Below are 14,297 nucleotides of genomic sequence, written 5' to 3' on the forward strand. Positions count from 1 at the left end.
GGTAGGAGTCAGATTAATTAGTCAGCGTGACCATGCATGACAGATGAGCATTCTGTGTGTTCGTTTGTGTTTATTTGTAGAGGAAAATGTCCTGGTTCTGTCACCGTCCTTGTGTGTGCAACCCAAACCAAAGAGCCAGCCCCTTTAAAACGATTATTCATCTGAGAACATGTTCGCACACACACACACTAACCTTATGCAAACACTATGAAAAACAGTGTGCACAAACCCCAGTTCCCACCTAAGAGAAAACAAAACAAAAACATTCGAACAAAAAGATCTTCAGGAATTGCTTGTCTCACAGACTCACGAGAACACTTGTATCAGTCTGTAATCTATTCAGCCAACGTAGAGGGCAGTAAAATGTACTTATTCTGGTTTTGTGCATGAACACCAGGCTGCTTTTCAAGAGCTCTGCGATTGAGGTATAGCATCAGTGAGACCGTGATCCCTGCAAATGCCAACTTTAGAGAGAGAGAGGGAGCAAACGAGAGAGAGAGGGTGTGAAAAACTGCAGCAAAGATCAGATAGCAGACAAGGGTGAGAGAGAAAGAAAAAAGGAGAGAAAAAGAGAGAGCGGTGTTTTAAACGCTAAAAGAGAGAATCACTGATGAGGTGTCGCACCGGAACATTAGGGAATCTCTGGACACGCAAGACCCTCGAGGATGACCACGGCAGTGCTGAGATTACTGAAACGTCAGAACAACTCTAGGGAACGCTGATGGAACGTTCTGAGGTTGTTAGCATATAATCTGCAGGCTTTAGAGAAGAACCTCCTTCGAATACATGCGTACATGTGTGCGAGTTTCCTTCTGTGTATGTGACGCTAAAGATGAGGACCTCGTTGGACAGTCAGGATCCCTTTTTTTTCTTTGAAAGGGTGTTTTTTCCTGCAGGGGAACTGTGAGAAATTCAATGGAATCATGCTTTAGCTCAACTTCAGATCTCTCTTTTACATATTTCCATGCACACAAAGGGAAGAAAAAAGGTAAGCACAATGTGTTTTGTTGTTATCTTAAGTGCCTGTTGACTGTACATATTCCTTTAGCTTCTATCGGCTCTGTCTCACTCACATGGACAGTCTACAGGTATTTTCTGCAACCTGTAGGCGATTTGCGTTTTTGATGTCTGCGAGTGTTTTGGTGCGTTTAATGTGCCGCACATGAATAGAGTCATATTGATGGTCATCAACATTGCATGTCCTGTACTTTCACTGCGTGTTATCAAATCAATGAGGGGGCTGTTACACCCAATACAGCATTCCCAAAATGTCTGCACATGTTGAGCTCTTCTCTGATTTAAAAATTCTATGAGCATCATTTAAAAAAAAAAAAAAAAAAATCATGTATGCATTTCAGCTCAAATATAAATTCAAATGAAGTCTAAATTTAGATTCGGTCAGACGTAATCCAAATCCTGATTGTGTAAACGCTGTACGTTCAACACTCAGGCACCTGTTTGGATGGATATAGCATGACAAAACAAACCAAATCATACAAATTTTATGGTTTTTGAAAACCAGGCAGAATTTCATTGGAAAAAAAAGTCACCAGATGCAACTCTGCGGATTCTTTTCAGCACTGCGCTTTTGGCGAGGGTGATACGAGTCTAAGTTCATAAAGTTTATTAAAAGAGACCGATGCGGCTCGTCTGGGGATGTTTGGGAAATGTTTGGAGGGAGGAGCAATGTGGAGTAATAAATGAAGCCTGTCAACTGCCTGTCAAAGTTTTCACAAACTGCCATCACTTTAATTTCTCATCATTTGGCATTTTGGGACTGGAGGAGCTGTTGAATGGGTAGAATGTTAATCATGTTTGAGAATTAAAATGACAGCTGTCCCATTTGATTCTAAGTGTGCATGAAAACCAAAAAGGAAACATAATGTTCTCTACAGATTAAGATTCCATCGACCACCACCATAGGGTATACGTATTTATGTCAGACTCTCATAACCGAGATTATCTTCTGCAGAATACATCTTTCCCCACAATCCTTTCATAATGCAACAAAAAACTGCCTCAGTGCAAAACCTTCTCCCAATCATATATGTTTCTTGGTGCAAAGAAACCTAATACAGTTTTATTTATTTTAGTGCAAAATGTGCAGCGCATATTTTACAGAGTTCAAAGCTCAGATCATTTCTAAATTTATTTTATTTTAGTGCAAAATGCTTATATAAATAAAACAAATCTCAGAAACAAATAATATTTTATTTCAAATATTATTGATGTTGATATATTTTATATTTATAAAATGGTTAGTTCCTGTCCTTGATTCTGATTGGTCAATAGCTGTGTTTTATTCATTATAAAACACAGCTATGACCGCTTCTGTGTATCACTACACAACACCCTTAGCAACCACTCTTAACAACGTAAACTGTATGTTCTCAATTGATACTGTTCATTGAAGCTTACTGTATTATGTAGAAGAGTATTGTGAGAAAGATCGATTGAGCGAGTTTATCTGCATTCAGATTTAGCATTTTCCTTCAGGTCAGTCCTATGTTCATAATAAAAAATCTGTTTAAATGTCCAATGTATTATCCTGTCCTTTTAACATTTAAGGGGTTTTCCCATGACTGACAGCTGTAGTCAAAGCATTTGTCAGTCGCATCTTGTTTCGTTTTCAAAACAATTCAGTCTTTTCAATATAAAAGTCTTCGCTACTGACTGACACACTCATAAAGACAGTCTTTGCTGCCATCTAATGGTGTAATAATGTAACTTCTGTTGCTGTTCACGGTCAGGGACTATTTTTTCCGGCGGAAGGAAGGCTTTTAGAAAAAGTTTACTTCATGAAAGTTGCATTGATACATATTTCTGGCTTTAATATTTGTATTGTGTGGTAACAGTTTTATAAAAGCAATAAGGTACTCGAGGCTAGTGCTGTATCGTGAATAAGTCTCGGCTGAAGGGGTTGCAGACACTCCGCTTCGTGCCTAACAACGCCCTTCAGCCGTGACTTATTCACGATACAGCACAGCCTCTTGTACCTTATTGCTTACATAAAATACAAATGTGAATAATATATATAGCACTACTGAAAACCATTTTAAAGTGTATTTACAAAATGAGCACAGAGAAAAGCAAAGTCTGATAAAATTAGAGAGAAATATAGTAGAAATGCTGACGGCAGAGTATTTGTTAGTTTTTATCTTTAGCTATCACAGAACATGGATTAGTTTATCTTTACTCATCATAGCGCCACTATCGAACCACTACATGGTCAGAGGATTTGCTGACATTTAAAATGGAATTAGCTGACATTACATCAGGACGTAGATAAGATACTGACCCCATGGTCTCCCCTCAACTGGAAATCTACTTTGTATTCTCACGGCTGTCATTGAAAAATGTATTAATTGCTCAACTGTCTCTCTCGTTTCTCATCTCTTCTCTCAGTTTTGAGTGATTGGCCACCTGGATGATGACTAAAATAACACCGCACGAAGCCGACAGTCACCCCTCAAATAAACACACACACCTACACACACACACACTCACACAAAATTTCTACCAGACAGGTTTCCATGGAAACCTCTATATCCCTCTAGTTTTTTGTGTTATTCCTATATTTTTGAGTATTGTAAGAACTATGCTGCAATTCTGTGCTTTCATGGGTATGCATCAAGGAAATTATATGTTTTTCTCATTATCACTCTCGTCGAATCTGAGGCTTCTTAGCTATTCACACTCACCAATATAGCACCTGACACTACCCAGCCCCCAGCGTGTGAGTGTGTGTGCACACATGAGGAGTCTGTGTGTTTTGATGTCTCTGTCAGTACAGTATGTCTTGGAGCGCAGATTTTTGCAAGTGTGAGTTTGCGTGCAGCAGCCTCACTGAGACAGGCATCTATTATTAGAAAGACAGATCACTTGACTCAGGCACTGGCTAGACGCCTAAATCTGGACCCCACCGGCAGCTCCCGGCTCAGAGCTCTGTCAAAAAAACAGTAGTGAGAACATTTGAATAATGATAATGATGATAACGATAACAATAAGGACCTCATTCCAGCCCCTCTCAGGCTATGAGGTGAGCACACTTCAGCACTTCACTGTACAAAGGTGCGGAGTTTCGCAGGAAAAGCGCGAAATTACTTTAATTAGCTACATCTGCTGTGAAACAACCAGACGACAGATCTGCTCATCTGCTCTTTCCCTACTCACACTCACAGAATGGCACTTTTGCACACACTCTGACGGAGGAGTAACACACTTTTTTAGCTGCAATGAGGATTCATTAGATTTTTTTGGCCTGCATCACTCAGGTTAAGCTTTCATTGACTTTTTTTCATTATTCATTATTAAAACTAATATTAATTATTCATTATTCTAATACCAAAATATTTATAACATGAAAAGTTTTGACTTCTTAATAAATACAGATATTTGTTAAAATTGTATTCTGTTGCCATTTTCTAGTATTAAGCCAACAGAGGCTGTGTTACAGTGATTTTACCATGTTTAAGTGGCTTTGCGTCTGACTGCCTCTTATCACTTATTGCTCTAGTTTACCGTTTATTAAATAATTACACAGTTATACTCTTATACATTACAGCATGTGGATTTTTAAAATGTTTTTGAAAAAAAGTCTCTTGTGTTCACCAAGGCTACATTTATTTTTCAAAAATACAGTAAATTACAGTAATTACAATTTAAAATAACTATTTTCTATTGTAATATATTTTAAAAATAATTTATTCCTGTGATGGCAAAGCGGAATCTTCAGCAGAGAGTTCAGTGTCACATGATCCTTCAGAAAACAAGAAACATTTCATATTATTATCAATGTTGAAAACAGCTTGTTGCTTTATATTTTTGTGAAAAGTGTGATAACTATGATTATTATTATTTTGATGAATAGAAAGTTCAAAAGAACAGCATTTATTTGAAGTAGAATTTAAATAAAACACTTTTGGATAATTTAAAATATCCTTGTATTATACATAAAAGTATTATTAGTTTTAAGTATTATTTCTTTCTTTCTAAAAAAAAAAAAAAAAAAAAAATCTTACTGACCCCAAACGATATGATATATTTTGAATGGTAATGCATATCTACATATATTTACAAGAAAAATAACTCAATTTACACAAGTTATACTGTTTAAAAGTTTACATACCTTTGGTTTAATATTGTGTGTTGGCTCCCTAAGAATCATTGACTGTTCTTGACAAATTTCCTCTAGGTAAGTTCTTTAGATTCCCAGCATGCCATGCACATTTGAATACTTCCTCACAGTGGCTATATGAAGTTGAGATACAGGTTTGTCACTATCACAAAGGTTACAAACACACACAATATTGAGAACAAACAGTGTGGAAACTTTTGAACAGGATAATTTGTGAAAACAAGTATACATTTTTGCAAATTTATTTTATCTTGTGGGATATACTTAAATATGTATTATGCAGCCTTTTCATAGCAATCCCCCTCAAAATGATCTTATATGTAAGATTTTATTTCTTATTTTATTTTGTAAAAATGCTAAACATTTTACAGATTCTTCAAGGAGTTTGTAAATGTATGAGCACAACTGTATGACAAACAATGAACAAAAACTACATAACTGATATAATTTTTTGCTTCATCTTCAGGCAACACAAACTGATCCAGAGCTGCTTTGGTACTCTCTCCCACTTACGGATTGGTTCTGGCCAGGCAGAGTGGCATGAGTGTGGGCAAGCCCCACCGCTACAACATTGTGTCATCGTCGGAGGAGGACGTGTACCGCCACGGCAACATGCCCGCCCTCGGCAATGGCTTTGGTAACGGCAAAATCCAGACACGCCGGAAGGTGCGGAGCCGCTTTGTAAACAAGACAGGCCAGTGCAATGTCAGTTTCTCTCATATGGACGAGCAATCCCAGCGCTACCTCGCCGACATCTTTACCACCTGTGTGGACATTCGCTGGCGCTGGATGTTCGTCCTTTTCTCCCTTGCATTTGTCCTGTCTTGGCTCGCATTCGGGTTCGCCTTCTGGCTTATTGCTCTTGTCCATGGCGACTTAGACCGGCCCTCTCAAGACGACTTCACACCATGCGTCATGCAGGTCAACAGCTTTGTCGCAGCATTCTTGTTCTCGGTTGAGACGCAAACGACGATTGGCTACGGATTCCGCTGCGTGACTGAGGAGTGTCCTTTAGCGGTGTTCATGGTCGTCTTCCAGTCCATTGTGGGGTGCATCATTGACTCTTTCATGATTGGTGCCATCATGGCCAAAATGGCACGACCTAAGAAACGGGCAGAAACGATACTGTTCTCACAAAATGCTGTCATCGCTATGCGTGACGGGAAGCTGTGCCTCATGTGGCGGGTTGGGAACTTGAGGAAAAGTCACATTGTAGAGGCTCACGTACGGGCACAGCTAATTAAGCCCCGAATCACAGAAGAGGGGGAGTACATACCTCTCGATCAGATCGACATCAATGTGGGATACGACCAAGGTCTTGACCGCATCTTCCTGGTTGCTCCCCTCACCATCCTACATGAGATAAACGAGGAGAGTCCGTTGTTTGGAATCAGCAAGCAGGACCTGGAAACGTCAGATTTTGAGATAGTGGTCATACTGGAAGGGATGGTCGAGGCGACTGCGATGACGGCTCAGGTGCGTAGCTCATACCTGGCCAGCGAGATTTTATGGGGTCATCGCTTTGAGCCTGTGGTGTTTGAGGAACGCAACCAGTATAAGGTGGACTACTCGCACTTTCACAAGACCTACGAGGTTCCCTCAACGCCACGTTGCAGTGCCAAAGATATGGAGGAGAACAAATCCTTGGAATCTGGCGCCAACTTCTGCTATGAGAATGAGTTAGCCTTCATTAGTAGGGATGAAGAGGAGCAGGAAGAGAACAGGGCTGAGAGGGGGACTGAGCTAGAGACCCTTTCAGCCAATCTGAACTTCGATCAGAGGTCGTATCACAAAGAATCTGAAATATGACCTCTGATTGTCACCTTCGAAAACTTTGCTTTATCGTAGACTCAGCCTATTCTTTTAGCGTCGGTTGTAACGAATAGATACAGAGAAATGCAAGTGCCATATGAAACCTTGACCCACTGTCCTAGTGCCATGCTTTAGTCGAGGGCAGGTCAGGAAAAGAAAGTGCTTTTTGTAGTTGTCAGAAATGTGAGGCCTTCCTGTAGGAAAACTTGAAATCTGATTATCTGTTTCATACTGTAGTTTGAAGTGATAGCTTTAAGTAGTATCATTATGCAATACTAAGCTAGCCTGGGTGCCATACTGACTAAATCTTTGTCTTGTATACAAAATTTGCACAAAATAGGTTGTTAACCACTACTAGTGTTTTTGCTTGGATATTGAGTAGGACATGATACACTCTTGTTTAGTGTTATTTACAGCAATAAAGTGACTTGAAGACTTTATTTATGCTCTCCATATTCTACTGATTTTTTCCCACTACGTCAGAGCAAAGACTGCAATGTCTGATAGTTTTATTTTTACCATGTAATGAGGTACTACTATAGAGGTGTGTGGAAAATAATTAACACCTAAACAGACACTGCCAACTGACAATGAGCACAATGGCTCCCAGGCTAGCAAATAGCAAAGACACAAAACTATTTATTCAGCATTAGAAAGTGAGTAGATAAATATATGAGTATGTGAGCAGATGAGTGAAAGATAAGACATGATGGGATACAGTTAAACTCTTTTTTTTCCCCACAACATACCACCATTCACATTCATGCTCAGGACAAACACCCTTGTATAAAACAGCTTACTCACAATGACAGCCAGATGAACATGTTTCATGTTGCTTTAATGATATATTAAACCCACAAGTCCTGGTTTTCTATGTGTGGTAGCCTTTCACAAATTTTGAAGCTCTAAAACAAGGTATTTACAATGTTACATGTTTTGCTACAGCAATGGCTACATTGTGCTAGTGTGTGTTTTATGAGGTATGACCTTCAATATGACCTTTCTTTATTGAGTTTTTGTCCTCAGTATCAAAACAGCTGCCCACTTGCGAATGTGAAAGGAAATGATCAATACTAAAAGCTACTTCTATAGTAGATGCTAAAGAATAAAAAATCAGTATCAGCTAAAAAAACAAAAACAAAAACAAAACAAAACATTTTCTTTATCAGTTTAATTATCTATATTTTTTTTTTGCTTACCCGGTTGGTGAATTGTTTTTCATTGTTTTAAGCATAAATTTGGTGAGATAAACAAGTTCTTTTTCAAAAAGACCTTATATCTTACACAATTTTGCTTCTACATTTACTGTTAATAAAAAACAAAAAACTAAAATAATCAAAAACCAAAAAAATTGATTAATAAAATGATTTTTTGCAGTGCAATTTAAGTTGCAACGCCATGCAATATTTCACAGGGTGAAACTAAACTAAATGGTCAACATTCAGCATAATATGACAAGTCCATTTAATTACACAAGTATATTTCCACTCACAGAGCTTGAAATGAATTTCATCAAGCAACTAACAACAGACCAACACTAACCACCCACCTGGGTATCTTACATGATAATTACAGATCTCGACAATCTCCCTCCTTTTTAAAATCAGAGCAAAGAGAATGGGAGAGAATGGGAGAGGTGAGAACGAGAGCCGGAGACAAAAGCGAGAGCGTTCACCCACTCACCTCATCCATCACTTTGCTCTGTGGGGGCAAATAAGAGTGCCTGATTAAATAAAGAAGGCATAATATAAGATGATTTAAATAAATTAAATGTTTCATGAAGGTAGATTATAGCCAAAGTCTTCCACTATCACAGAGAAAAAGAGATGATCCCCTCAACATCGTCCACTCTCCAAAAATACAGTACTATGCTACACTACGTCATGAAACCATTATATAACCCACAGCCACACAGCTGATTGTTTTTAAATTGCTGTCTGGTCATGAAAGGAAAATTGAGTCATTATTCACACTATTTTATGCAGCAGCATGGCTGGTTCCAGGTCACGTCCTCATAACCTCTTCAGTTGGGTTTCTGAGGGTGAAAGTGAGTCATGACAGCTCATGCTGATTTCAGCTCTTCAGAAATGAAGGCAACATGGATATAAAATAGTGAGGTACTTTATTGCAAATGAGCTTAGCCTTGCAGGAAAAACCAGGTCATACCAGTTTAAGGTGCTCAAGCTGATTTTTTAAAATTATGCTAGCTGATTTTTGCTGGTCCAAAGAGGTGTACCAGCTCTAACCTGCTTGACTAATTTGATCTACAGGTCAAAACCAATACAAGCAGGTTTTCCCGCTGATCAACCAACCAGCTTGACCATTAATGATCACCTTGGACCAACAACCATGTAAAACCATCTCTGACCAGATCTAGATTTTCCAGCAGAGAAAGAAAATAAGCGGGTGATGCAACTAAAGACGACATAGAAATACAAACCTACATCAACCTTCTTTTGAAACGCAATAAATAAATGTCTTCTCAGCAATAGGATCCAGAAGTGTACCTCAATGAATTAGAGCTATCTGTAATAAAGTAATAAACCTGAGTGATGATGTGTAACTTTGTGCAGCTGGATGTGAGAGAGTGAAAGAAATCTGAAGATATTTACATCGATGAGTTCCAGGAAAACAGGTGCATTTTATAACCATTAAGGCCCATTAAGGAAAGTTTACACTAGTGCGTTTTCGTTTTAAAACGCATACGTTTTGCTGCGGTTATGCTTGTCATTTACACTACGCTGGCGTTTGGAACCTCGAAAACGGAGACTTTTGAAAACGTTTTATGCCCCGTTTACACTAGTGTGTTTTCGTTTTAAAACGCATTAGTTTTGCTACGGTTCCGGCTGTCGTTTACACTACGGCGGCGTTTTCAAACCTCGAAAACGGAGACTTTCGAAAACGCTGCAGAGCCCGTTTTAGTTTGAAAACGCCGGAGTTGCGTTTCAATGTAAACGTAACAAAATGGAGACTTTTGAAAATGATGGCGTGGCTGCCTGCATTCGCTTTGCGTATCCTTGACGATCGTGTAAACAATAACATGGAGACTGAACTGCAATCTTTGCTGGCTTTGTTGTCATTTTTAGCAGCCATTGTGCAGTTAAACTCTGCATTTTTTTAATACTGCAGCTGCCTACATGCGCAAGAGGCAGCTGTCTACACTTGTACGCGCATGCAGTGTCCATGAACGGTCATGTGACATGCGTTTTCGGCTGTGTAGTGTAGACGGAGATTGTTTCTGAAACGCCAGTGCAGACGAGGATCATTTTCATTTTAAATCGCTGTTTTAAAACAAAAACGCACTAGTGTAAACGGGGCCTAAATCTGTATCAAATGTCACCTTAAGCTGCATAAAGTTATTAGATTACATAATTCAAACAGGGAGAGGGAGAATCAGGGAAACGATTCAACACTGGCATGACATGAGGATATAACTGATTAAGTGTAATATTTAGAGGTGAATCTTTTTCTGTCAGAAGCTGTGTAATCTACTGTAGCATGAAACAAATGTCATTGCAATGCGAGGGAGTGAAGTGTGAGTTCACTGATTAATATCAACTATCCACACTCTGCACTCTAATGGTCAACTGTATTTAAGCACAAAATAAAGTAAGAAATAAGAATGAAACTTCATTTGAGTAATAGGCAAGGTGAAGTTACTTTATTACTATTGTAAATTATTCAAATGCTGTTATATAACAAATCTTGCTCGAGCTTTACGGGTATCCCGCTGTCTGTCATCGGATGAGGATCATAACACACATAACCATGGTGACAAATGTAACCACGGTAACAGTCTATCTATAATTATTGGTCGTATAGGCCTATCTATAGATTTGTTTCTTTCTTGTTCCACTGTTGCACCTTAGAAATCCACGATTGCTTATTTACCAGCATTTCTTCAATTTACCATAAATTCAAGCTATCAAAGTTTTTCAGATCTGTAATTCTAAAGCACAACAGCATAAGAATTTTGGATTGTAACTTTAAAAACTAAGAATTAATTAAGCAAACACATAGGCTACGAACTCTGTTCCTACGGCCATTGAGAAGGAGAGCAAGACCACATGCCCCAGTTTCACTAGTCAACTTCTGTGCTTTGTGTTCCACTCCAGGGAATGTCTCTAATTGCCATCTCTCTTTTAGTACATTATAACTATGGGAACAAGAAGCATGCGTGCCCTATAGGTTCAAGCCTAAAAGCTTTGAGAATACTTGTCACATACAAAGGTCAAAGAGATCGTGTACATTTGCCTTCTGAGAAGGCTGGTAATTAACGCCAAATATAACACAGAACCAGGAGAGAACATGGAAGCGCGGATTCAGCATTTACGCGTCTACTCGAGCACTCCTTACATAATCCACAAAAATGGTAATGATGCAGGGATTTAAAATATAGATCCGAGTACTGAAGGTTTAACATTAACATTTTTAAAAAAAATTAATGTGAACATTAAGTTTTGATATTGAGCTCAAGACTTTTGGAAAGACAAAACAATCAATCAATGCATATCACAGTAAAACAGCACACCATGTCACTGACAAGATTTCATCTCAGCAATAGGATCCAGAAGTGTACCTTAATAAATCAGAACTGCACAATCAGGGAGTTTATATTCTACAATTAAACAGGAAAAAGTATTAAACCTGAGTAGTGATGTTACTTTGTGTATAGCTGGATGTAAGAGAGTGTGAAAGATAAGTATATATACACCACTGAGTTCTAGGAAAACGGGTCCATTAAATCTGTATCAAATCTCACCTTCAACTGCATGAAGTCTTAAATTATGAAGTATTAAATTATGTGATTACAGTACTCTCTCTCTCTCTCTGTGTGTATGTGTGTCATGTGACATTTATTGACATGCTACTGAATCAAATTCTCTATTGCACGATTCTCCCTCTTGTCTTAACACACAACATGTTTACTTGCCTTTTATAACACAAACACACTTATTTTTTCCTGTCATAATAGAGACTTTCTATAGACTTCTTTAATGTTATGCAGAGCTATTGATATTTTAAGTAAAAAAGTACACCTTGATTTTAGCATTTCAATTAAGTTAGATTATTTTATTATAATTTAAATCATTTTAAGTCATCCTGTGGCCCACTTAAGTTAGGGGACACACTAATGCTGAGGCCCTGTAGTGGGCCTCTGTCTCCTGATTAAGAATCAACTGCTTTAGTTTGTTTATTAAAAGGATAGTTCACCCTAAATGAAAATCAGGTCATCATTTACTCACCCTGGTGTTGTTCTAATGCCGTATGCCCTTCTTACTTTTATGGACCACAAAAGGAGATTTTTATTTATTTATTTTTTTAAATGTCCCGCTTGTGTTCTTCCATATAATGGCAGTGAATAGCGACTATCATCAAGCTTTTTAAAAAAATTTGGCCTGGTTTCACAGACAGGACTTATAGCTAAAGCCAGAATTAGCCAGTAGTTCAGAATTAAGAAGCTTTTGTAAACTTTCACTAGAAAAAAACATTAGTGGTGTGCATCTTGAGATAAAACAATGGCACTGACATAATTTAAGAAGTTGCTTTTAGTTAAAACAGCTCAAACATGCATTTTAGTCTAGGACTAGCTTAAGCCTTGTCTGTGAAACCGGGGGTTAGTGTCAGTAGCGGCTCTTGGTCATAAATTTAAGTAGGGCAGATTCAGGGTCTTAGCACTAGTTTATGATAACCATTTTTGTAAGATTTATATCGTAATTGCTGAACACATCAGACACTTTTGGCTTAATTCTAATGTCCTTGTGTTATTTAGCCTGAGGGTGGCGCTCTAATGATGACTGACTAAGGTGACCAGATTTCTGAAATGGAAACCAGGGACATTTCCTATTTGATTGGTCAAAATACCACCAAAATCTAATTTATTATCTATTTATTAAAAATCGGGGACAATGCATTTTTGAACGTTTTTGTTTTTAATTGATGTGGGTTCCTTATATTATTACATTAATAATTATTATGATTTAGTTTGATTATAAGGATTTTTGCTCTGGTTTTAATACAATTCACCAAAGAACTATTACACGATTAATAAAAGCATTGTAAAAGCAGTTCAAAACAATATGCCTGTTATGACAGAAGTATAACTTTACAAAAGCACATTACATTACAAAAATAAAACAGCATAAATATAAGATAAGATAAATAAAACGGCATTTAACAAATATTTAACATTATTGAATTTAATATTTTAATTTTCACAAGCTGTTTTTACTGTATACAGAAATTACAACTGTTAACTATTAACTATTATTTTGCATTTTAGACTCATTTTAAGCACAAAGTAAGTTGCACGTGTATTATTTATTTTATTTGATTTTTTATTCATATCTGAGTGTACCTTCACCACGTGATATGAGGAACTTTTGTGGACGTTTAAAATTGTGCAGAACAATCTCGCACTCTGTTGAGGCCCTGTTATAAAACATACAAACAGTATTACTTTAATTTAACGTGAACAGTTAGTATGTTATTACCTTGAAACCGATAACGATGTTTATTTTGATATTTGACGATAATGGCGCCCTGCTCTGGTCCAGATCCAGATTACGTTCTTCATGAAGTAGCGACGCGCGCGCGACCAAGTGTAGCTGCACAGCCCCCTCTGTTGGTGAACATGATCACAACACAATTGCTCCTTTTTTGCAATGTATTGGCGGGTTGTTTTGAACGGGTACATTTCCGGGGACAGCCCCAGTCGGGGACAGAACACCAAAAACCGGGACTGTCCCCGGAAAACAGGGACGTCTGGTCACCCTATGATTGACAGACTTCAGTACACACGACAAACGCATAGAATGCCATCTTGGAATTGCTTAATGTAGTATTTATTGCTTTCGAATGTTGTTTTAGAATATTGCAATTTATGTAGGAATTCCAGTGAGGAAACATACACAACAAAATTACTGTATATAAAAGCTATTCACATGAGCACGTTTAAATTAAAGGGTTTATACTCTCATTAATTTGATACACTACTCCACATAGGAAGAACAGACATACCAACTAGTTACTGACCTGATGCAGACACATATCTGAAGCAGACTGATCTCGTCTTGTCTGGAGCGAGGTTTACGTAAGGTGTGTTTACCTAACGTAAAAAATAAGTGGGAAAGCCAGAAATCTGCCCCAATGGCTCTCTGTGAGAGCGCGCTGCAGTTCCATTTCTCACCACAGATTTACATTGGGAAATTTGTGGGGCGCTGTAGAGCTGGGGAGGGCTCCGAGACCGGCTGCCCCACTTAGTATCATTAATACATGCCTGCCGAATCCTTGCGCTACATTTTAATATATCCTGCTCACTTTTCGACTTAAAATATAATAGAAAATC

General features: G+C 38.1%; 1 protein-coding gene across 2 annotated transcripts; it reads left to right on the forward strand.

Moving 5' to 3' along the window:
• The first annotated feature begins 272 nt into the window (after positions 1 to 272).
• Positions 273 to 11,765, forward strand: kcnj12b (potassium inwardly rectifying channel subfamily J member 12b). 2 transcript variants are annotated; one of them, XM_051888708.1, is made up of 2 exons: positions 273 to 988; positions 5,604 to 11,765. In XM_051888708.1, exon 2 carries the CDS (start codon positions 5,678 to 5,680, stop codon positions 6,944 to 6,946), a length of 1,269 nt encoding a protein of 422 aa, XP_051744668.1. In that variant the 5' UTR covers positions 273 to 988; positions 5,604 to 5,677; the 3' UTR covers positions 6,947 to 11,765. The 2 variants fall into 2 exon arrangements, with proteins under 2 accessions (XP_051744668.1, XP_051744669.1); XM_051888709.1 differs by lacking the exon at positions 273 to 988 and adding an exon at positions 3,899 to 4,039.
• The last annotated feature ends 2,532 nt before the right edge of the window (positions 11,766 to 14,297 follow it).

The sequence above is a fragment of the Ctenopharyngodon idella genome, chromosome 3 (genome assembly GCF_019924925.1).
Source record: "Ctenopharyngodon idella isolate HZGC_01 chromosome 3, HZGC01, whole genome shotgun sequence".
Classification (NCBI taxonomy): domain Eukaryota; kingdom Metazoa; phylum Chordata; class Actinopteri; order Cypriniformes; family Xenocyprididae; genus Ctenopharyngodon; species Ctenopharyngodon idella.